General features: G+C 34.5%; 1 protein-coding gene across 3 annotated transcripts in view; it reads left to right on the top strand.

The window, feature by feature from the left end:
• Positions 1-25258, top strand: part of AKT3 (AKT serine/threonine kinase 3) — a 261729-nt gene that overhangs the window by 7250 nt on the left and 229221 nt on the right. Inside the window, exons 1-2 of one of the 3 annotated variants that reach the window (XM_025048498.1) lie at positions 2772-2836; positions 3910-4069. In XM_025048498.1, the coding sequence (XP_024904266.1) occupies positions 4024-4069 (46 nt within the window). In that variant the 5' untranslated portion in view covers positions 2772-2836; positions 3910-4023. Of the gene's footprint in view, positions 1-2771; positions 2837-3909; positions 4070-25258 lie in introns of those variants that run through there. The other 2 variants (XM_006914260.3, XM_025048497.1) reach the window with 2 other exon arrangements.

Here is a 25258-nt window from a genome sequence, read left to right as displayed (position 1 = left end):
TATAATATAAGTATCGTAAAGAAAATATGCCATTCCTTCTTTTTTTTCACCCATCATGGATAATTTTGGGCATTGTTGATGCTTGATTTGTTTGGGAATTGAATCTTGAGCATCCCAACATAAAATGTGAAAAAATGTTGAGAACAAAAGGATAATTTTAATGTGTGCTAGTCCTTACAATTAACGGAGGTCTATAGGAAATATCAGTGAATAGGGAAAATATTTATTATAATTAATTTTATTATAATTTTATTTATATGTATGTGCTTCCATAACGTACAGGTTCAGGGATGTTTTTAAGATGGCTTAATACCATTATCTCTGTTGACTTAGAATGTTAGTCTATTCTTTATTATCTAAAACTGCATCTTCGTTCCTTGATTCATAGACTCATTCATTTGTTCCATATTTCTTGAGCATCTCTTATGTGTCAGGCACTGTTAACCTGCTTTACTAAATAATAATGCTATAGAATGAAGTAAAAGATATAAAAATGTTTTATAAATCGTAAAATGACATTCAGATGCAATTATTATCATCAAATTCTCAAATAGTTCTGAACAAAAATACCTTTAGTGTCCCTGCTCTGTGTAAATTCTAAATTGAATCTGAATTCTAAAAAGAAATTTGTGTGAATTTTTTTTATAAGAAAGGAAAAAATTAGGTTGCCCAGACATGAAAAGCTTAATGCAATAGGCTTAAAAGAAAAATAAACCAATTTTTTTTTCTGTTATAGCTCATCGGATAGAACCGATTTCTAGAGAAGTTAGGACTGTTAGGAGGAGGTGAAGTTGACTCTATTTTAGGAAACAGATTGCATCCTTAAAATCCAGCTCATTTTGCAGATTAGTGTTTTTAGTAACGGGGAAGACTGGGAAAGTGTAGATGACTTGGTACAAGAATATAGTTTACTGCTTAAGAGTCTTTGTTTTCATACACATAACACAGCGTTTATTTCTAGTGTATTGATCATAATTCTAGAGCAGTATACCTTTGAATGTCTTTTAAAGTGTTTTCAAAAATGGTCATTTTAGCCAGTAGAGACTCAGGAACAATTTTTAAAGTCAAAAGTTATGATTATGGGTAGACTCTGTTAACATTTTAATATGCAAATGGGTAAAGCCATCTCTATAATGTGGGTTTACTGGCCCTGATGAGGATAAATTTTGTCCTATAGATTTATGTTTTAACAGCTTAATCTAAATATATAAGCACTGATAAACATTTTCTTTAAAATACTAGTTTTTTTTTTTTAAACAATTTCATTATAAAACAAAATTCATTGATTTTGGGTTGATCCGGATATTCCAATATTGTTTTATAGTGAAGAGGCAGGGCTAGTGGAAGGAGCATGTGCCCGGTTCTGTCTTGGTTCTCTCATCAAGTAGCTGTGTGACCTGTGTACATCACTTCATCTGTCTTCACTCTATTCTCAGCTGTAAATTGAAGGCCTCTTCCAGCTTTAAGATTCTAATAATGCAACGTCTACTTAAAAAAAAAAAAATCGAATCAATTTTGACGATAGTTTTTTCTAGTTTTTTTTTTATAAGAGTATTGTAATAACAAAATATTTGAGTAACAAAGTATATCTTTTAAATATATTTATTGGATATATATTGTTTTTTGGTTATTACTAAGTGTGATCCCTGTTCTCTTCTATTTCCAATCCCAAGAATATTAAGATATGAGTTTTCTTTGACCCAGATTATGTAGTTTTTTAGAGAATGGCTTGGCTAGCTGTGAGGCCCCTTGCTGCAGGGGTGCCGGCGGGAAGGTCTGCGAGCAGCTCGAATGAAAATGTTTCGTTCTCGTGTTTCCAATATTAAACTCCCTTGGGATTATCTATGTGAAGCGTTAACCCTTTTAATTAGCGCCGTGTGTATTATGTAGCCAGTTGACCATGTCGAGTTCTTTAGGAAGCTCCATAAATCAAATTGAAATGATCTTCGGATTCTTTAGTGAGAAGTTTTTTGGTTTGTTTGTTTTTTGCCTGTTTTTAATGGTGAAATGGGTCTTGTCTTGAATTATGTGGCCACATCCTGTGGCCATTTCCCAAAGTGTGTTCCTTTTGATATCGATCCATGTTACTAAAGAAAAAACAGAGCCCTGTGTATTCAAATAAACTTAGGATTTGCTGAGATAAAGTTATTTGTATTTTGCTCATTTAATATGTTAATTATGACGTCTCAAGAGAAAGACATGGTTTGTAGGATTTCCCAAACTTATTTGTCCAAAGAATTTTTCTTTTTTCATCTTTTTTCTTCTTATTTTTCCAGAATTTCTCTTAATAGTCTGTCAAACATATTTTGGGAAAATACACCCAGATTCTAATATCCCGTTTGACTCTTTGCAGTAGGGGACCCTGCCGATTTTGAGGACTGTGTAGGCCCGTCCTGTAAGCACAGCCCCTAGCTGCATGCCACGTGATGGGGGAGGTCTTCTGTTCAGCCATACAAACTTTGTCAGGCTTTCTCAAGAGATTGCCAGTCTGATTCCTGACTGCTGAGTGATTAGGCTCTACATTTAATTTGCATTGGAAAAAGAACTGTAATTCAGTTCAGTGTAGCAAGGGAGTCTAACCGTGAACTTACCGCTATGTACTATTCATGAAAACCCAATTGGAGAAAATAGTATATATAGCCCATCCATCTATTTTGCTTGTTATCTAAAATTTATGCTTGTGTTCCTGGACCATGTTTATTGGTCCCTTACTGTGGAAATGCTTTAACTTAATTTTATCTTGGTGTTTCCCTTTTTAGGTTGAGAGGGACAATAAGAAATTGCCCTGCGAAACTCATTGCTATATGTGTGAGGACTTTGTTTATTACACTATAAGGTATCTTGTAAAGACCCATGGGATAAATGTCAGATTTTTGTCCCAGGAAGAATTGTATTCTTTCTGAGCAACTTCTTTTTTTCTTTTAAAAAAATACTTAAGGAACGCGTAAATATTGAAACCAATTGTGTTTCCTTATTTGCATTTCTTCCTGAAACCTTCATGTTAAATTTGTGGCCCATCTTTCACAAATATGTAGACTTTTACTCTGGCTTCTTTTTATTTTTTTAAGGTAGTATAGTTTTGGAGTTAAGAATGCAGGCTCTGGAGTCAGACAGCCTGAGTTCAGATCTTGGCTCCATCATTCATTAGCTGTGTGCATATCACGCATGCCGCTTAATCTCTGTGAACCTCAGTTTCTCCAGTTGCGTCACTAGTACCCTCATAGGGTTGTTGTGAAGATTACTTGAGAATAACAGATGTAAGCACCTGTGAGAGTTGTTGACAAATCTCGAGTACCTACCCATACTTTTTTCCACTGTCATATTACTTTTGTTTCACTTTGTCTACTTTAAAAACTAGTTAATTTTATATTATTTGTAACATTTTACTTACTGTAATCAACCTAAAATATTTCTTGGAACAAGGCACAGTAAGCATACATAAACGTTGGTTTCTTTGCACATTGTATTTTACATAAAATCCAGCAATTAAAAACTTCACAATTGCTTTCCCATAACTTTCTAAATTTACAGAAATTTTGAAACGACATACACGAGGATTTACTTTTACTCCACTTAACTTTCATTCTCTTCCCTTTTCACCCCAAACACATGTCAGCAAACAAATTTTTTGTATTATTTGTGTAGGTGTGACAGTGGTTTTCTTAAGACATTTATTGTAGCAACCTCTTAGTTTAAAAGTTTCACTGTCATTTGAAATCTGTCACAAGACCGGGGATGTGCATTCATTATAGAATTACTTAATAAATAAGTTCTCCAGTTTGAAGAGCTGGACTTTTATGTGAGGTCAGGCCAGTCGAAGACATTTACAAAGAATTAGTTGTTTGTTATTGCTATGTGAGTTGCAAGAATGGAAAAAAAAGAAATTCTTTCTTCAATACTTCCTTCCAGGCTGAGTCATCACTAGAGAGTGGGAAGAGCAGCAGCAGCAGCAGAGAATCCAAACCCCAAAGCTGGTATCACAGAGTACCACATCTCCAAGTTGGGGGCTGGAGGGGAGCCACCATGAGCGATGTTACCATTGTGAAAGAAGGTTGGGTTCAGAAGAGGGGTAAGTGTTCCACAAATCCCAAAGTAACGTGGTGGGTAAGTGTGCTAACGAGCAGTCAGTGGTGTCCTGGCAGTTGATATTTTTTCTGGTGCTGTTAACAAAGTTAACTGTGACAGACTCTGTCCAGTGACAGAAATGATATTTAACATGTGTGTTAGAAATTTGCTTGTTTTTTAGGGATTCTTTGTAATTCCTGATTTCAGTGATTTGGAATCAGGTTGTGAAGGGTTGGCTTTCTGGTATGCCGTGTGCATGCGTGTTACAGAAGACTCAGTCCTGCTGCAGTTTTCTTTTGTGTCTGCAGACTCCACAATCCAGAGAGATAGCTTTAGCATGACTTAATGTCTAGGAAAGTGTCTAACTTATATGCATTGAGAAACACGTAAATATAAGTGAAATTATTCAGTTAAGCCAATGTGGGTGGTGGCAGGGACAGACCTAATGTAGTAAAGCGGGAAGGGTTCACCCACAAACTCATGGATTCAACAGTCTCGTGAATTAGGTAAGTAAAGTCCTCAAGTAAAAAGAACAAGCGAGGTTTTTGTGTGTGTGTGTTTATGTTTAATTTTATGTCTTTATTTTTCATGATTTAGTTATTTCTCGTTTATGCCTACTTTAGGTAAATAATTCATATACGTTATTATGTTTTTGTAATATTAAAAGAAGAACTCTTCAGTGTAAAACTTAGTTTATCCTCGATGAGATCACCTGCTAATGTGGTCAATGTGTTTATTAGAAATCTAGAGTTTAGACTAGTTGCCAGGCAACTGCTATTTATCCACATGGCCAAGTTGAGTAGGATGAGGTCTGTTCCATTTTAACTTACCGTATATCTACTTCTGGTTAAAAGTTACCTCTTAAATAATGATTTTAATGTTCTTTTAAGGTCTGTAGTTCATACCTATGCTGACAAGCTATTGACAGTAATTAAATGTGATTATATATTACTGAATTTTTAAAAATCAGTCTTATTGAGTTAAAATTTACATATAATAAAATTCACCAGTTTTAACTGTACACTTTGATGAATTTTGCTAAATATATGTAGTAGCGCAACACTGTAATCATGGTATAGAACATTCATGTCTCCCGAAAACGTTCCCTCATTCCCTTGCGCATTCCTCTTCCCTCAACCCTGGTAACCACTAATCTGCTATTACTATAATTTTTTTTTCTAGAATTTCATAGAAGTATCACATAGTATGTAGTCCTTTGTCTTGGATTACTTTCACAGAGCATAATAACTTTAAGATTCATCTATGTTGTGTGTATCATTAACTTGTTCCTTTTTATCAGTGAGTAGTATTTTACTGTCTGGACATAAGACAAGTTATCTGTTTACCACTTGATGGACATTTGGATTATTGCTAGTTTTCACCTGTAATGAATAAAGCTGCCATGAATATTTGCATGCAAGTCTTTGTGTGATGTGTCTTCATGTTTCTTGGGTAATAACCTAGGAATGAGATTGTGGGGTCATACGGTAAGTGTATGCTTAACTTCATAAAAACTGCCAACTGTTTTCGAAAGTGGCTCACTCTTTGTATTGTTAAGTTTAATTTCTTTTATGTTATTCTTATTAATTTGGAAAGCATTTTCAGATTTCGGTGCTCTATGAAGGTATTATTTGTTTATTATATATGTTTTTGTTATATATATTTTGTTATATAACTTGTCTATTATTTTTTTTTATTCTTGTTTTCTTTGGGGTGACAAGTTGCTTAAACCTTTTAGGGTTTTACTTCATTAATCTCTAAATCTGTTTTCACAAAGTGTTATGAGGACTAAATGAGATAATGGATGTGGATATGTTTTGACAGTTTTAACACAGATGTAAGCTGTTGCTATCACTACATTTTTATCAAGAGTTTAGGGTGTTTCCCGAGTCTCTTTAATTAATTGTGTCTCCTCTGAAATACCGTAATAGAAGGTTGGTATATAATGTGTGGGACATAGAAAAAGGAAAAAATCATAAAGGAAAAAAAAATTCTGTGTTTTCTCTGCATTGGCTAGGAAAAGAGGATGCTAATGAGAGAGAGAGAGAATGTGAGTGTGTGTGTGTGTGAGAGAGAGAGAGAGAGAGAGAGAGAGAGAGAGAGAGAGAGAGAGAGAGAGTTTATTTCAGGAAGTTATAGTCGTATAAATGTAAGAATTTGACTACCACACAAATCTATAAAATGAAAAGTAGAGATCTTTCTACCCTCTGTCTCTTCAAACTAGTTTCTCTCCTCAGAGATAACCTTTTTAGACTTTTTCTATTTTTAATTCTGATTATTATGCCAATTTTATATCTAATATGATAAACTTTATTTTCGACTAATCTTAAGTAATCTGGTGTATCCCCATTGGGAAAAATGAAGAATTTAACTTTTCACACCTATTCTCTTTTCTTTTTTTCTGTTTGGCCTTTATGCTTAAACTTATAGCCCTTGCATCATTAATTCTATAAATTATTTAGACATCATTTTGCCACTTTATAAGTTAAGAAGAGTTAGTACCCCTCACAATAGTTCCCTTGAATTCCTCCCATTCCCTTCCCAATTTGTCAACTGTGGCATTTTATATTGTCAAGGTTTAATAGTGATACTCGTTGATTCCATTTACATAAGCATAATACTAGCTACTAAACAAAATACTGTGATGGGATCCATAGAGAACAAATGGATTTCTTATACACTGTTGGCACTAAAGATCATGTCACACTGTAGTTTGGCTTCTGGTTTGGACTATAAGTGTTTTATCTGAATTTTCTAATTGCCACATTTTCCCCCAGTTGGTAGAAGAGAGTATACCTTTACCATGTCATGTGGTTATCTAGCTTATTAATCATACTATTTGCTGAAGTTCTAATATGAACTGACTTTTTTCTGGGTATGATGCTCAGCGAATATTATGTTACTTAATTGCATTCTTGGACAAGTTCTATGCTCTCTTCGATATCATGTCTTTCCTTTTTTATGTTTTAGACTTATTTTGCAGTTTTCTAGGTACTTCTGAAGTAATTTTTTCAGGAAGAGTATGTATGGGTGCTTGTCAACACAGTGTTTGAAAATGTCACTTTCACACCTGCTACATACCTTGGCTGGGTATAGAATTCAGGTTTAAAATTATTTTCCTTCAGAATTTTGAAGGTTGCATTCCATCACCTTTTAGTAACCAGTTTTACTGACAAGAGTTTTGGTGCTAAAATGAATGATTTCTTTGTAGATAACCTGTTCTCTGGAAGCTTTTTGTGTTGATGCTCTTTATCCTTGGCATTATAAAATTTAGGAGGATGAGTTATAGTCCTTTTTAATTCATCCTGTAAAGCATTTGGTGGACCCTTTGAAAATGCACACTTTTATGTCTTTCTTTAGTTTTGGGAAATCGTCTGTATTTTATTCTTTCTTTCCATGTTATCTGTATTCTTTTACATTTTAAAAAATTTCCCTTAGAGCTTCTATATTAATGCACTGTTTGAACAGTTTTCTTTCATTTTCCATGTCTTTGTTTTTTCTCTTTGTTCAGGGAGATTTCTTTGATTTTTCCTTCTAGCCCTTTATTGAATCATTTAGTTCAGCTATTGCTTTATATTCCTGGGAATTCTTTAGAGTTTATAGCCACCTGCTCTTTACATATGTAATATAATCTTAATCTTAGGATAATAAATAGATTTCATTTTTAAGTTTTTTCTCCTCTTTGAATGATTCTTTCAGTTTGTTTATTTTGGTTCTTTTTTGATGGTATTAGTTTTCTTCAGGTATCTGTTGATTCCTGTTTGGGTATATTTGTGAATGAGAGACTAAGGTTACTAGTAGTGTCCTCTCTCAATATTTGCAATTTATGCATTTTTTCTATGCTTATGACAGGTTAGATCCAGTGAATGAGTATTTATGATGGTAGTATTTATACTCTTGAAAGCATTAGTTGAAATATTAGGAGAAACCAAATCGGGAATTTTTTCCCTCCACCATTCTTAATTAATTTCTTTAGAGAGGTTCAGTATTTTAATTACAATTCTGTGTTTTAGTTAAGTAAATTTTACTATATAATCTGTTGGTGTTTGGCTATACTTTGGTTCAAAGCATTTCTTCTAAAAGAGCGTTCTTAGTCACTGCCTGTTTATCCTGGGCATCTGGGTAGATTGTTATCACCTGAACTTTGGTGTACTCGCTTAAGAATAAATATGATAACATCTGCCTTCTTTACCTCACTGTGTGGTTTTAAGCTTCACGAGATTGTGTATAGAGGAATGATTTTAAAATATCAAACAATTAATAAAGGTTATTGATATTAAAAAGTTATAATGTAGCCCTTACTTTGAATATCAGCCTTTTTTCTCAAGCCCGTATTTTGAATGTCAGTTCTCATTAGCTCCTATTCAGATTTAATCTCATTTTATTTGTACTTTTAATGTGAATAAGTTATTATTCTTCAGTAAATATCTTCTAGGAAAAGAAAAAAAAAGATAGTAATTATTGAAATCGTGTAACAAATTCTTTCCTAACTTTGTTATTAGTGGCATGTCAGTAGTGAAACCTTTTTTTTTCTGTACTTTTCTGGAGCAGTTGCAAAATGGTGAGTATTAATTGAGATAACACATTAACATAGTATTGTCGATGTTAGAAATGACAATAAAAAAACATGTAGCAGGCTCGGAGTAAAGTTTTTCTCTTCGATGTTCCTGGCAGAGCATCTCACAGTTCGACAGTCCATCAGCATAGGAGACATCTGTATGTCTCTTAAACACTTGTTGAATTTTCTCCTTCAAAGACCAGCCTATAAGATTTACTCCAGGTGACAAGAAATCTCTAGATGTCCAAAGTTTAGCTCAGTTTGCTCCATTATAGCAAGTGGTAATATTTGCTCTCAAGGAACTTACTGCATTAATAAAGGGGAAATTTAATCAGCTTAAAAGATCTAAGTTATAGAATTAAGTAGATTGTAATAGTATTAATCAAGGGCTTATTGTAATTTATAAAATTTTGTTTGCTTAATGTTGCTTTTTCTTAAAAACCCTGTAGTCTCTAACAATGTGGAGAGCCAGTTCCTTGATAACAAGTTAATATCTGTAATGTATTTCTAGTCAAATTGTAATCTTACTGTTTTGAAATTGATGTAGATTGAAAGGCGGTTTTACAGTCAGAGTATTTTGATTGATGAAAGTGCTGCATGTGTATGTTAATTTCTTACACTTTTTCTTGTACTGATAGCTAACAAAATGAACTTTCATGTGTGTTTCGTGTATGTAGCTAGTTTGTGCTTTCAAAGAACTTTTTCCCTTAGTTTGCCTTGTACTTATAGTTTCTCTTCAGGGATATCCTTAAAACTGTGTCATTTGAATTATATTTGTCTTATATTCTGTGAAATGGTTTGTTTAGATGAATTAGATGTTAATATTTAGTAACATCAAGCTATTTTGTGAGAAAACTCATAGATTCATAAAGTTTCTGAGTTTTCTCACAAAATAGCTTACTCCCAACATGCAAAATATACTTAAGTAACATAAAGGTTGTAAGCTGGGTGATGTTTTAATGTGTGATTGCTCTGATGTAGTCAATTATAACTTGTTATAGAAAACAAAATGCACAATATTTTGGGTGCTCATCTAAGTCCAAGGCCCTTTCCTTCTCCTTCCTTTGTATGTACTTGTACCTTTGTTCATGTTTTATTCACAAAGTGACTCTTGAAACAAATTAAAAAGCGATTAAGGAAAAAGAAAACGGCCGTATGATTTCCTGTTTACTGCTCAGCAGCAAGCATTTTCCATAGAGTAAAGAGCTGTGGCGGTGGCCGTGGAACCACATGGGGGTTCGAGGGGCTCACTGACTGTGGATGTTGCAAATGCAGAAGCAGCATGGAAAAATCAGACTTGTTGGTAATGGTATGAAGACTCTGAGATTTAATGTATTTACAGTAATTTGAAATGTGCTTTTCTTTTAGTTTCAATATATATTTTTTGAGAATTTTAACCAAGTAAACCAAATACAGAGAACCATCCATTGATCAGCTTTTATATGCGTTCTAGAGTTACAGAATTGTAAAGGTGATGTTACACACATACACACATATCCCTTCCCAGTTAATAATTGAGTTTTATGTTTTGACTTTGTATCCTGCAGCCTCATTCAATTGTTATTAATTTTATTTATTTTTAAGATTGCCTTTGTAGTCAAGTCATATGCAAAGAGCCTCAATTCTGCTTCTTCCTCTGCAATTTTGATGCCTTTAATTAATTTTTCAGTTTTACCTCACAATGGTTAGGACCTCTAGTACAATGTTGAGTAAAATTGTGAGAGCAAACATTTTTGCCTAAAACGTCATCTTACTGGGAAAGCATTTATCTTACCACTAAGTATCATATGATCTATAGGTTTTCTATTGCTGCCCTTTTTAGGTTGAGAAAGTTTCTTTTATTCCTAGTGTGCTGAGAGTTTTTATCATGAGTGAGTGAGTAATTTTTTCAAAAGATTTTCCTACATCTATTGAAGTGACCATTTGATTTTTTTCCATTATTCTGTTCAGATGTTAATATGTTATATTACTTTCATTGCTGGAATAAATCCCATTTAGTCATGATGTATTATCTTTAATATATTATCAGTTTTGATTTATTAATATTTTGTTAAGGATCCTTTTTCTGCATTTACCAGAATATTGATCTATAATTTTCATTTCAGGTTTTGATGTAAGAGTTATACTGGACTCATAAAATAGTTTGGGAGGTATTCTTTCCTTAATTTTTGAAGAAATTTGCATAAGATGGGTTTTATTTCTTTCTTAAATGTTTGATAAAATGCATCAGTGAAGCCATTTGGGTTTGAGATTTTTGTGAGATTTTTGATAATACAGTTTCTTTAATAGATACAGGGCTATTGAGATTTTCTGTTTCTTCTTGTGTCGATTTGAGTAAATTGTGTTTTTGTAACAGTCGTTGATTTATTAGCCATAAAGTTGTTATTATTATTCCCTTATCCTATAAGTAACCGCAGGATCTGTAGTGATAATCCCCTTAATAATTTCTGATTTTGGTAAATTGTGTTCTCTCTTTTTTCTTCGATCAGTTTTGTTGGGGTTATACATTCAGAGAGTCAACTTTTTGCGTTATTAATTTTCCTTTTCGTTGGTTTTCTACTTTATTACTTTTGCTGTTATTTTAATTTGGTTCTTAAGGTAAAATATTACATTGTTGATTTTAAACCTTTATTTTTTAAAAAAGTATAAGCATTTAAAGCTATGGCTTTATTTTCACTGCTTAGCTGTACCCCACATAAGTTTTGATAATACTGTATTTTTGTTATCATTTAGGTAAATGTTTTCTGACTTCCCTTGTGATTTCTTTGAATCATGGGATATTTAGAAATGTTGTTTAATTTCAAATATATGGGTTTTTTAGATATCTTAGTGATTTCTATTTTATATTTAATTGTAATTATAGAAGATACTCTGTAAAACTTCAGTCATCTGAAATTTTTGTGATTTTTTTTTTTTTTTTTTATAGTCCACCAGATGGTCTGTCTTGATTTTGTTGTGGGTGTAGTGTTTTATAAATGTCTGGTTGAGATGGTTGATAGTGAGTCATATTGTCTTTATCTTTACTGATTTTTTTCTTTAGATCTCTCAGTTACTGACGGGGGGTAAAATCTCCAACAGTGACTGTGAATTTGTTTCTTTATTTTGCCTGTTTTGCTTTATATATTTTGAAGCTCTGTTATTAGATGCATCCACATTTATATCGCCTTCATCTATTACATCTTTTATTTTGTATGAAATGTCCATCTTTATCTTTGGTAATACTTTTTGTCTTGAAATTCAGTGTGTCTGATATTAATATAGCCACTCCAGATTTTTTATAATTAAAGTTTGCATCTTACATTCTTTTTAAATGTCCTTTTACATTTATCTGAGTTTTATATTTAAACTGCCTCTTTTGTAGACAGCATATGTTTGAGTCTTATTTAAAAAAAAAATTTGCTTGACAGTCTTTACTTTTTAAATGGGTGTGTTTAGACCATTCATACTTATTAATAGAATTATTGACATTGTTCAGTTTTTCCTATTTGTGCCATGTGTCTTTTGTTCCTTTTTATATTCTTGCATTTTTTTTGTATTTAGTGTATTTTTAATATTTCATTTTATCTCTGCTATTGGCTTGTTACTTATGTCTCTTATTTAAAACTTAAAAAAATCTATAGTTAACATTGTTGATATGGTTGAATTTAGGTCTACTGTTTTCTATTTTTTTCATTAAAAAAATCCTCTTTATAAATTTTTTGCCAAAAATAATTGAATTTCTTTTAGTATTTCATTTAAGTTCCTCTATCACTGCACATTCTCAGTGGGAGTATATCTCCCCCAAGGTACAACAATTGGTTCTTGGTGGTGGGTGTGAAAAAACTTAGATATTACAATGTCGGTGCATCTTCATTGGGACACATTATATGAACAAAGATACAATATATCTGTGGTACTCAAATTTTATGTGGGAGGCTAGAGTTATTAGAAAAAAAGGTACAAAAAGGCTTCTTAGGTGGGTCATATAATGAAAAAAAAAACTTTGAGAAATGCTTTGTCATTATTTTAGCTTGCAATTACTTATTTAATGTTTGTTGTAGGGCCGTGGTTTTTAACCAAGGTTATTTTACTCCCCGGGGGACATTTGGTAGTGTCTGGAGACATTTTTGATTGTCATGACTGGGGTGTGAGGGAGCTACTGGCACTAGTGAGTGGAGCCAGGGATCCTGCTAAATAATCTACAATGCACAGGATAGTCTCCCCAAACAAAAACTTTCCACTCCAAAATGTCAGCAGTGCTGAGAATGAGAAACCCTGATTTTGAGATTATGATATGCACCCCTAATTCACCCCATGCTGTATTGGGTTAGTATTTTATGCCTCATGTAAAATACAAGACCCTTATTATACCATAGAGTTGCCCACCCTTTGAATGCCTCATGCTCCTGTTCTCATATATAGTTAGATATGAACGTGGAATAAACCCCACGATACAATGTTTTAATTTTTGCTTTGTCTTTTTATATGTCTTTTAAAGAAAAGCAGGAAAATATAGCTTTAATAGATAATTGTATTGTTTTTCGATTTCTTCATTTCTTCCTGTAGAGTTGAATTTCTGTCTGATATTATTTTCCTTCAGCCTGAAGAGCTTTCTTTAGCATTTCTTTTTTGGAGATTTCTTTTCTGGTCTCCATTGTTTCCGATGAGAATCAGGTGTTATTTTATGTTTTTCCGTATATATGTAACATGTCATTTTTTCCTGGCTGCTTTAAAAATATTTCTATCTTTTATTTTCAGTAGTTTGAATATGATGAGCCTAGGTGTTGTTTTCTTTATATTTATCCTGTTTTGGGTTTACTGAACTTTTTAAATCTACATATGCATGTTTTTTACCAAACTTGGGAAGTCGTTGCCCATTATTTCTAAAGAACTGTTCTCTTCTATACTTCTGGGACTTTGGTTTTACCCTACGAAGACCACATGATAATGTCTGTAGTAGTTAGGCTCTGTTATTTTTTTTCCTCAATCTTTATCTCAGTTCTTCTTAGTTCTTTTTTATCTCAGTTCTTCAGACTGGATAATTTCTATTAAACTATTAACCATCTGTAGACTGTTAACCTATAGAATGCATTTTTCCACTTGATTCTTCGAAAGGTTCTGTTTCTCCATTGAGATTCTTCAGCTCTTCATTTATTGTGATAATAACTAAGTCCTTGGATATTTTTGTAATAGCTTCAGTAAAGTACTTCTCTGCTAATTCCAACATTAGGATTTTCTTGGAGTTGGTTTCTGTTGACTGCTTTTTTTCTTTGCCTGTGATTACGTTTTCTTGTTTCTTTATATGTCTGGTAATTTCAGCTGTGTACAGTTTATTGTGGTGATACATCATGCAGACTCTTGATCTGTTATTTCCTTACAAAGAGTGTTGGTTTTTGTTCTGACTGCTATTTACCTTGATTCTATTTAACCTCCACACTTTATTTCTCTTGAAAAGCAGCTGAAATCTCTGCATTTCTGCTTTTTTCATCTACTGTTTGCTTTCCGCTTTCAGGCTCATGGGATCCTTTCCTATGCATGCACAGTTCAGGAGTTAGCCAGAATTTGGGCACAGTTTATATGAAGGTTTTGGGGCTCCCCCACTATGTCTTCCTTTTTTGTGGGATATCTCTCTCACTTTTCAGCCATTTTGGTATCTCTGAACTCTACCTCTGACCCCTTAAGCCAGCAAGACTATGGTTTGCCATCCTGGTTTTATCCACCCCAATCTCAAAGAATGGTGGAGGCCCTCAAACAAAAAGCCATATAAATGCGGATCTCACCCAGTGCTCTTCCCTCCCCTCAGGGGCCAACTTCCCTCCAGTTTCTGCTTGCTTTTGGTGCTTTTCATTGCTTTCAAATAGTTTTTGTATTTCATGCAGTGTTTATAATTTTATACATGGGAATGTTAGTCTAAGTCACCCTACAACTACTGGAAGTGTTGTAGGTATGTGTTTCAACGTGTATAGATATAAAATTTTGTTTAAGCTTTATAGTCACTTAGTTTTGTTATTTGTTATCTAATGTAATTGCTCATAACAAGTTATGAGGAGTAGAAATTTCATCTACATTGATAAGTTGAAGAAAATAGTGGTTTAAACCAGCCGAGTTCCCAATCACCTGGAAGTAGAGTTGAACCTTTTTTCCAACTGAATTTATAGAATTTTAAGCTACAGGAGACTTTGGAAGTTGTCTAGTCTTATTCCCATTTATTGTACCAATAAGAAAACAGATCGTTTTTTAAATTAGAAGCAGAGCCTGGACCAATAGCTGAGATTTCTTCATTGCCAGTTTTATGATACTTCTTATTTTATTTATTTCTTGACACTCATGAATGTTATTGAAGTTCTTTAAAAAAATTTTTTATTAGTAACCGGTTAGGGAGGGGCTTAGAGCAGTTGGACAGAGGGGTTTAAAACCCCCTGAGAGTGGAAAGAAGGGAGAATGTTCCACCTGGTGGAATCCGCGCGCTGTTTGAGTAGTCCCATTCGCCGCTCTGTGCGCCCCGGTGGGAACGTGGGACGGCTGTGCCTTTTGAACCTGTGTTATCTCACTCAGAGAAACATCTCCAAAGCTTCTATATTCTCCGACGCAGAGAAACGTTCTTTAAGTATCCATTGGCATTCTGTGATCACACTTCCGTCCCGATGTGATAATCATGTACCTTTCACTGTATTCTCTTTGTATGTTTTTGCTTATGCCACTTTTTCTACTTGGCATATTTTCCCCCATTTGTCAATGATAGTCTTGCGTGTTCTTCAAGTCTAGATTCCAATATCACCTCCTCAGTATTTTTCACATCACAGTCTCAACGTTCGAATGATTTCTCATGTCTGGACTATTACCTCATTTCATGTCTTTCTTCCTTGGGGCGTTATATTGCCTAGTTATTAAATAGATCTATTATTTCTGCTTTTCCATCGTATACTCCCTGAGGGCAGGAACGGTGTCTAATACAACTGTGTCTCTTTCCCATATAGGGTCTGCCGGTACCTTGAGCATAGTAGGTTCTTAATCAATCTTCGATGAATGAATGAGGAAGAGGAAGAAAACAGTTCTAGAAGTTCAAATAGCAGTATGTCACAGTTTTCAAGGCAAGGAACTAGAATTGGGACAGCTGAGGCAAGGCAGGGAACACAGACTTGATGACGGTTATGAAAGCAACCTATATTTAGATGAGTGTTTTGCTTAGGGCAGTGCTGTGATTCTAGATCAGGTTGTTTATCTGTCGAGTTTTTGCGTATAGGAAAGTGGAACTAACATGGTAGGAACCGGTAGAAACTGACTGAATGATGATTCTTGACAGAGGTGGCTGGACGGAACCCTGAGAGTGCTGGGATGGGTTAGTATGTAAGGGATCCACATCAGCTGAGTGAAAATGCAGTAGCGATCATAGTTTTCTTTGTATTTTAAGGATAGAAGGATAACGTTTGCTTTACTCTTGGAACCGCTGAGTTCTTCTGTGTCATGAAAAACCTAACTTTTCAAGCCTGTGAGAAGAATCTTTTCTGTTGTATTCTTCATGGATTGTTCATCTCAGATATTGTGGGTAACTAAAATCTCACTGTATAAGGCATAACCGTTTCGTTATTTAGTAGCTCTGAGCACTAGTGGTCTTTGGCCCTCCTGAGCGGTATAAAACAAACGGTTTTTTTGACACGGTAGGCCTTCAGGTACCCCAGGATCACTATGATGTCCCTAAAACCCTTTTAAGCAAAATGTTCTCTTTTCTGTAGTTTGTTTATTGTATGACATGGTTTCCAGCCCTCTCATACATAATCTCGATGTCCTCCCCTGTAAATATCTCAGTATGTCAGTGTTTCTCTTATAAGGTAGTGCCCAGAAGTGAACAGAACACTACAGATGTGGTCAGTGCAGGGAAGAGCACAGTTGGACTCTTAGCTGTCACAGCCTGTCACTGTGATCTGAGGGTGCAGGCAGCCTTTTCAGTTTTACCTTTCAAAAGCACTTTTTAAAATGTTTTGTTTATATAAGTCATATGTCAGTTTGTTGTCCAGTGCTCCCAATGTACATTGCTATCACTAGTTTGTAAAAGTTTCTGCTTTCTCATACCATCGCCATCACTGGGTGTAAGTTTTTAGTTTTTGTCATTATATTGCTGTTTTATTTTATATATTTTTGTTACTGAGGTTTAACTTTGTGTTAATGCTTTTAAACTATTTTTTTTTTTACTCAAATGAATCGCTTGTTTTTATTCTTAATTTTTATATATGAGGCCTATGTCTTTAGTCAGGTTTATAATTTTATATGTTCTTATTTTTTTGCAAGAGCTTTTTATATTTTTTAAATACCATTATTAATCTTTGTTATTGTTGCCAAGATTTTTCCTGGTTTGAATATACTTTTCACCTTTATGGTATGTTTTTGTAACGTAAAAGTTTTAAATTGTTGTGCAGTCTAATATTCAGAACTTTCTCTAAAGAAACCTTTGAGGTCATACTTTAGAAACTCGCCCCTGTTTTCTTTGAACATCATTAGAATTAAAAATTTTTGGTATTATCGAAGTAATAGATGAATTTCCTTTTGTAAAAAATTCAAGCAGTAAATAAAGTATGATATGATTCCTTCACTCTCATTTTCCTTCTCAGAAATAACCACTATCAAGGGTGATGCGCCAATATAAAGCCAAAATTTTCCTTAAATATTCAAGACCCAGAAAGATGTTGCCAAAATATAAGTAGTATTTGCCTCTTGTCAAGAGACTGGGATTCAAGAGATTGGGCAGGGGACGGGAGAAGGGATAATTAAAGAAATGATACTTTTACACTTCATTCTGTATAAACATGTGGATCTTTTAATTTTGTTTCACTTTAAATAAATGGCATTATAATCACTTAACAGTCTGTCTTAGAGATTTGTCTGTGCTTTTGCAACAGGTAAGGCAGAAAAGGACTGGTTGGACATAGCACGCTTCTAGTGAATCTGTTCTTAATTTCTCATTTATCAACTTTCCTCATTTTTAAATACTGATATACTGTCAGTTTTGTCCAGTGGTTAAAAGGATGGAACTTAACTTTAGTCTTGGCTTTGCCAGTTATTAGTGATGTGGGCAAATATTAACATGCCTTAAATTTCTCATCTGTAAAATAGAGGTGATAATAATGTCTATTTTATACGGTCGTAAGACTCAAAATTCAGATTGTTAGATTAGCTCTTCTTACAATTCACGGAACATACTAAATAGGTAATAAACAATACCTGCTATTATCATTTAATAATTTGTTGTAGAATATTGCTAAATTTGACATCAAGTTCACTAACATTTAATATTTAGGCTCATCCGTTGTTTTCTTCTATAAAAACAATAAAGATACTGGCCCTTTTTAGTCTTTTTCTTAACACCCAAAGGTGTTAAGAAATCTCTCGGAGATGATGGACAGCAGCGGGAACGCACAGTGGCGTCGCTGTCCCTCGGTTGCTCAGCGTCCACGTGGTTCTCTTTGGGAAGACGGGGGTGAAAGAGGAGCTAGTCGGTGTCCCCTCCCTGTTGTCAGCCCGAGTGCGTGTTCTGTTCCTCGGGCTTTGTCTTCTACACCTGAAAAATTCATGTATGTCTTTAACAATTTATTTCAATTCATTATGGGATTTACAAGTTCTGTTAGATGTTTTCTGTATTTGTTCTTCGAAATGATACTCCTCTCATCTTTTTCAACGCTTTTTTTAAAATGAATTAGGGCTAAAGCAACAAGTACATATTTTTTTTTTCTTCCTTGCTCAGATCAGGTGAGACCAAATGATAGTCACGTGTTAATCGTGTGGTTGCACGTTATGACTAAAAATGTTTTCCTGATAAGAACACTGATTTCCTTATCTAACAGTTGAAAGCTAAAGCATTTTGTCTAAAATTTGTAGGTCAAAAAATGAAGGCCTTAGTGTATTTTGTTTTAACATAATACCAACCACTAGAAATACTAAAAATGAAAATGAAAGTTAATAAAAATTGGGAAGAAGGGTGAAGGGGAACTCAGTTCTCCACCTTCGTAATGGGAAGTCAGTTGTTGTGGTTACAGATGATAATTTAAGAAACAGTCGTAATGCCAGAAATATTAAAAGTGGCTGTTTTTGAGAAGTGCAATGGAGAGAGGTTTGCGTGTGTGTGTGTGTTTGTGTGTGCGTGTGTGTGTGAATGGTGGAAGAGACACTTTTAAATCTTATATTCTTGCATATGCTACTGAATTATTACTTTGTGCATGTATTAATAATAACTAAGCTATATCCTGTGTGATCACAGTTTATAAAAATAAAGCATAGTTTTATATATTGATATATGTATAAAAATTGATTAGAAGGAAATATATTAAAATTATCTCTGGGTAGTGAATTTTTCTCTTCATTGTATTTTTCTGTATTTGGTAAAAATTCTAAAGTGAATATATTACTTTTATAGTCAGAAAAAATATTATTAAGGGAAAATATCGAAGACTTTCTGGATTTAATTTGTCACTTATTTGGCAATAGTATGACTTTTTTATATAAGTACTATTACTTTTTTAAATTAAAGGAATTGTACACAGTATTCTCTAAATGTTTGTAAATGTATTAGTAAGGCAGACATTCTGCTAAAAATAACAGAAAACCCAGCCAACAGTAACAAAACAAAGACAGGTTTGTGTTTTTCACATAAGAACGGTAAAGGTGGGCAATTGTTGGCCATTTAGTAGATAAGGATAAAATCATCAAAGATTCCAGGTCTCGCTTTTTGTTTCTTCACCTTCAGCTTGATGGCTTTTCATTCTTACACTTGTTGCTTCAAGGTTTGAAAATGGCTGTACTAACAAACATTACATTCCTGTTTGAGCCAAACAAATGGGAGATGCCTGGTGTCAGCCACACTGTCCCTTTTATTAGGAGAGCACAAGTTTCTGGAAGTCCACTCTCAGACTTTTATGTGTTGTTTCCAGAACTGGGTTATGTATCCCCTTCACTGTGAGAAAGTGAGTGTCTGGCTTTGTCTTTGTGGCGGGAGGTGGCTGAGGCAAAGGGAATTGAGAATTGATAGCGTGTTAGTCAACCAACAGCGTCTGCCACAAGAAGTTTTGATATTTGTGATTATGATGTTTGTCCTTCAGTTCTCAGTCAGATTTCCAGCAGAGACAACAGCTTTTCTAAAGTTCAGATTGAAAATCTGGCATGCAATCCTTCTCTAAAATTTACCGCCGTGAGTTTATTCTAAAATTGTAGCCATTTTCCTTGTTCACAGAAATACTAGGCTTGTGTTCCTTAGAAAAAAGTAGTTTGGTGTTCTGAAGAGGTGGTGAATTGAGAATTATGTTTGTAAAATGATCCCTAATTTGACTTTATTCTCCTTGCAGAATTCACATTTCACTTTTTAGCCAATAATCTGAAGAGTGTATCAAAGTCAGTTACATAAAGGTTTTCATTTTTGTTTTTAAGTCAGAGTATGCAATGAAACTGGCAGTCACACAGGTTTTATAATTGATGATTCCAGGTGACCTACCCTCATGGAGTCTAGAGTCTAGTGGGGGATCAACATTCTTTGAGATGAGTCAGTTTCCTCATTGGTAAAACGGTATGATAGTTCTTACCTACCTCCTGAGGGCGGTTACCAAGATTAAATGAGTTAAATCATGTGAAAGGCTGAGAATTATGTCAGGCACATACTAAGTGCTTCATAAATGTTAGCTGTCATGACTGTTACTACAAAATAGAGACTTGAGCAAAGTGCTTCTAGCTTATAGACTAGGCAGGGTTGACATCCTGGCAAAGTTAGGGAGTGATAGCATTTTTACCTGCCTTCAATTCGTCTTTATTGCTTCCTTATTCATCTTTGCTACTTTAATGCCTAATGCGTAGTAAGTCCTCAAAAACTGTTGAATGAATCAGAGAATGAGATATACTTACACAACTGGAATTTCCTTAAAATATCTTAAAGTACATGTCAGTGAAATTGGAAGATTGTGGTATTTATTGTTTAGTCTTCCATGCCCGACTTAATCTAGGATAGAATTTATATATATATTTTTCAAGTAAGTAAATAATAGAAGATAATTTAAGAAATTGAAAAGCTATTACTTTCAACCAGGCTTTTGAAGCAAGCTGAGTTCTCAAACGGTCTCATATTTTCTAGCAAGGACTTTGGATACCACGTGTCTTATACCCCAGAGAATAGATATGTCCATATATTTTGGCAGTATTGTGTTGTTTTAGATCAGTATAGCTATATCAGTTATCCACTGCTGCCTAACAGATCACGCATCACTTAGTGGTCTAAGACAGCAATTATTTATTATTTTTCATGATTCTGTGGTTTGACTCTGTGGTTCTTCTGCTGATCTCACTGGGGTCACTCGTGTTGCATTTGGAGGTAGCCGGGCTGAACTGGGAGAGCCCAGAGGCCTCGCTCCCGTGTTGGGGTCCTCGGAGCTGAGTGTTGGCTGCGAGCGCCAGTTCTCCTCCCTGCTGCTTCCAGCAGGACAGTGCGGACTACGTTAGAGCGTGTGGCTGGCTTCCGAGAACGTAAGCTACCAGCCCTCGTAAAGGCGAGTTCCAGAACTGGCACAGCGTTCGTTCTCTGTTTTAGTGGTCAAAGAAGTCACAAGGCCAGTCTGGATTCGGGGGAGGAGATAGAGTTCGTCTCTTGAGGAAAAGGATGGCAAAGAATTTGTTGCCCTCTTTAATCCACAATAGTAGCGTAGTTATTTTTGATTGGATATTTACATCCTGCCCTTCGTATTTATCATTTCTTTGTGTATTAGGTCTTTTCCTTTTTTCTTTTATTTTCAGTGAATATTTGTAGTTTGTCTTGTGTTTCACTGATTCAAGTTTCTGTTCTTTCGATAAAACTTTCTTCAGTGTGGATTTTAGTTCTGCTTTTGTGTTTTTATTTTGCCTGTGTATGCTTTTCTAGTTTTCTTTTAATGTAGCCTACATTTTAACCATCTCCCTTTTCTTCGTATCGTTTAATTTTGTAGACTCTATTGAAATTTTTCATTCACCACGTAAATTGTAGGTGTAGCAGGACTAGCGGTCATGTCAGACACAGTGGGCCTCGTCTGCCGCATTGTGTTCCTGGTGTGAGCTCCCTAAATCTGCGGTTCAGGGATCCAGAGGAAGATGGCCAGATGGCCCCTTATGACTGAGACAGTCTGCTGCTTTTGGTAATCAGTACTGAGTTTCTGCATGTCCAAAAAATGGTTCATCAAGTTCCCTATTAAAATTGCAGTGAAATTATGAGTTGATCATATTTTGTGATTTAAAACGTAAGATAAGCTGCGGATATGCTTGTTAAGAAAGCAGTTCAGCCTAGGGTATTACTTAGAAAAGTATCATCCTGAGCCTTGAAAAGATGGAGCAGCCTTTAAGTTCGTTTTCTCACCAAGAATATGTAGTGATAAGCCCAAAGCCATCGTAAACTTATCAGCCACGTGAGAAAGCCAACTTGGAAGTAAACCAACTTGAGCAAAGCCTTCTGATGAGTACAGCCATGGCCAATACATTGCCTACAATTTGATGAAAGAGCTTGGTCCAGAACTACCTGGCTAAGCCACTTCTGCCTCATTAAAACTGTACAGCAAAAGATATTTAAAGTGCTAAGTTTTGGGGTACTTTGTTACATAGCAATTGATAATACAGATTTTGCTTCTGTTTGGCTGTAACAAAAGCCTAAAATGGAGAACTGTCTTTAAAAGTCAGCAGTGGATACAAGCTGAAAAGATTTTGAAGCATCAGTGAAAGCTTGAAGAGCCTCAAATAGGCTGTTAGTAAAAGCTGGATGGCTTTGAGAAAGCTGTGGGTGAGAGCTTAAAGAATATTGAGAAAACTGTTTTTGCAGAGTTGAGGAAGGAGATTCCTGTTCTATAGTGGCAGGAAGTTTAGCAGCCTTGTTACCTGCAATAACATGGTAAGTATAATAATGTACATAATGAACTAGGTGATCTAGCTAAGGAGGTTTCTAGGCAGAAAGTTGAAGATACTCATGGTTCCTTCTTGGAGCTTGGATATATATTGTAAAAGGAGAGAAATCAACTAAAAGAAGTTCTGCTAACCAGAAGGGAGCAAGGAACTGTCAAGTTTGAAAATTTCTAGCCTCTTCATATAACCAGTGTTGCTAAAATTAAGAAATAGATTTCAGGAAAGACCAAATCCAGGACATTCAGAAGAAAACATGGTCTACAGATGAAGCTGAGGATGTGATTTAAAAATCCTTGAAGACCTCAGGATTCCCTCAAAGAACTTTTTAGGCAAACAGTAAGAGTTCTAAGAACATTTAGAGAATCGTCCCTTACCAATGTCAGCAGAGCCCCTAGAAACAGAGGAGCTTATCTTGGAGAGGTTTTTGGGTGTGGCCTTTATCTCATAATGGATTAAACCATAATAAGATTCACAGGAAACCCACAAAAATTTTTTTTTCTCTTTTCTCTCTTTTTTTTCCTTTTAAAGAGAATTGAATTGGCAGAAACACTGTCCGCTTGGACTGAAAGGGACAGAGATAGTACAAATGAAAAGCAGTCTTTGGATCCCTGAACCTCTGCAGGCAGGAAGCATGCTGAGAATACATGTAGCTTCAAATGTGAGCTACCCTTTATGGAAGTGAAGGGATGACTCAGAAAGCAGAACCAAGAGCCTAGAGGGTAGAACTAGGCTTTGAATTCTAATCAGGAATTGCCTGTATCCCACTGGATTTCAGAATTGCTGTGAGCCAGTGACTCCCATCCCCCTCCTGCTTTACCCCTTTTTGAGCAGCATTGCTGTAGCAGTTGCCCCATGCCTTTCACACTGCTGGGCTTGAGTCTCTGACCCACAGAAACTGTGAGATGATAAAAGTTTATTGTTATTTTAAAGCACCGAGTTTTGTGGTAATATGTGGTTATGCAGTGGTAGATAACTGATGCTGTGACAAGTAAGTTTAAGTTGGAAGGCTGAGGAGAAAACTCTGGCAGAATGGCAGGCAGTGGGGGTGGGAGAACATTAACAGGAAAAATAAGACCTCTGATTTCAAAGGTCGTGAACTTTTGGAATCATAGGATAACCCTGTGTCACTGGAAAAAAATGTAAACGCAAGAGTATTCATAAATAAATATTCAGTTAAACATGGGAGAAAGGAGTTATTTGACCAGTAATTATTGCTGAGAACTACAGTTTTATGTATAAAATGAGGAAGAACTTTTTCTACTTATTTTACATTTAGTTTAATCATTTAGTCTCATTTAATCATTTAGTCTCGTTTCTTAGTAAGTGAAATTATGTTTACATAGTACATATTCTCAGAAGTTAACTTATTTATTTTTTAAGTATTTAAAATAAATGTTAGACACAATAGGGCTCTATACTTATTTCTTCTCTATTAGCTTTATAAAGTGAAAGGAAAGAAGAGGAAATTCTCTCTTTTTTTAAGAGAATTGAATTGGCAGAAACACTGTCAGCCTTTTGCTCCTTTTCATTTTGAAAATGTTAACTATACAGAAAAGCTAAAAATAGTGTTTAATGAGCACATAAACATCCTTAAAATGTTTTGCCTTGTTTGCTTTATGTATACTTTTTCCCCAGTTTTATTCAGGTACACTTGACAAAAATTGCGCAGATCTGAGGTGTACAACATACTTTGATATACATCATGGAGTGATTACCACAATCAAGCTGATTTGTTATATCTCTAGACCATTTTATTTGAAATAATAAAAATCTGATATTACATTGCTTTTTTTATAACATCCATTCTGATATTTTTAAAAATGTTTTCATCAAGTTGACTTCTTTGTAGAATGTCGCACATTCTGGATTTGTCTAATTTTTCCTCATTATTAGATTTAGGTTGAACCTTTTTTGGTGAGAATACTGCATAGTTGATGTGTACTTGATCAAGAAGTTGATGTCTGGATTTCTTCACTATAAAGATATGATAATTTTCCCTCTTATAAATATGTGAGGTCATAGTTCCGAAACATTCATTGATGGTACTTGCCTGAATCAATTTTTATATTATGAGTTATAGAAAAATTGCTTTTTAATAGCCATATGTAATAGATCCATATTTGCAAGGAAAGATGCCCTACCACCACTGAAAGAAGCCATTATTGTTTTTTTTTTTTTTTTTACAAAAATAAATGTATTATTTGGAGTGTGGATTTGAAGGTATTTATTGTATGAGTTCCATGTATGTTTATTTTCCTTAATGAGTAATTTTGAAAAACTTCGATTTAATTTGAAACAATAAGTTTAAAAAATTAAAACCATTGAAGATAGTTTTTAGAATTCCTAATAGTGAGGATCATCGAACAGTCATGCCATATTTATTGAATACCTGTGAAAATAAAGTTCATGGAATCATACCAGGTCGTATAATGTACTTAACATTAAAAATTGTAGCCCTCAAGTACTTATCCAGTTGAGGAGATAAGACACATATGCAAAATAGAAGAATATTTACAGAAGGAACCCCTAAGTGCCAAATGACAGGTTAGTAAGTAAAAGTGCCTTCAGTGTTCAGAGAGCTGTCACTGTGGACTTTAAGTGCCAAGTAGTGTAGGTATATGAAGTATCTTAAGATGTCACTAATTCTGAACCTGGATCTTTCAAACTTACTTTCCAATAAATATCAAATGTCAACCATACTATAGCAACCAAAGAAACAAAAAGATTAAAGTGTATTTCTCACCGCTGAAACATAGATTTTGTGTG

This window comes from Pteropus alecto, unplaced genomic scaffold, assembly GCF_000325575.1.
Source record: "Pteropus alecto unplaced genomic scaffold, ASM32557v1 scaffold115, whole genome shotgun sequence".
In the NCBI taxonomy this organism is placed as follows: Eukaryota; Metazoa; Chordata; class Mammalia; order Chiroptera; family Pteropodidae; genus Pteropus; species Pteropus alecto.
Note: the sequence above shows the minus strand (reverse complement) of the source record. Positions and strands in the feature narration are given on the sequence as shown.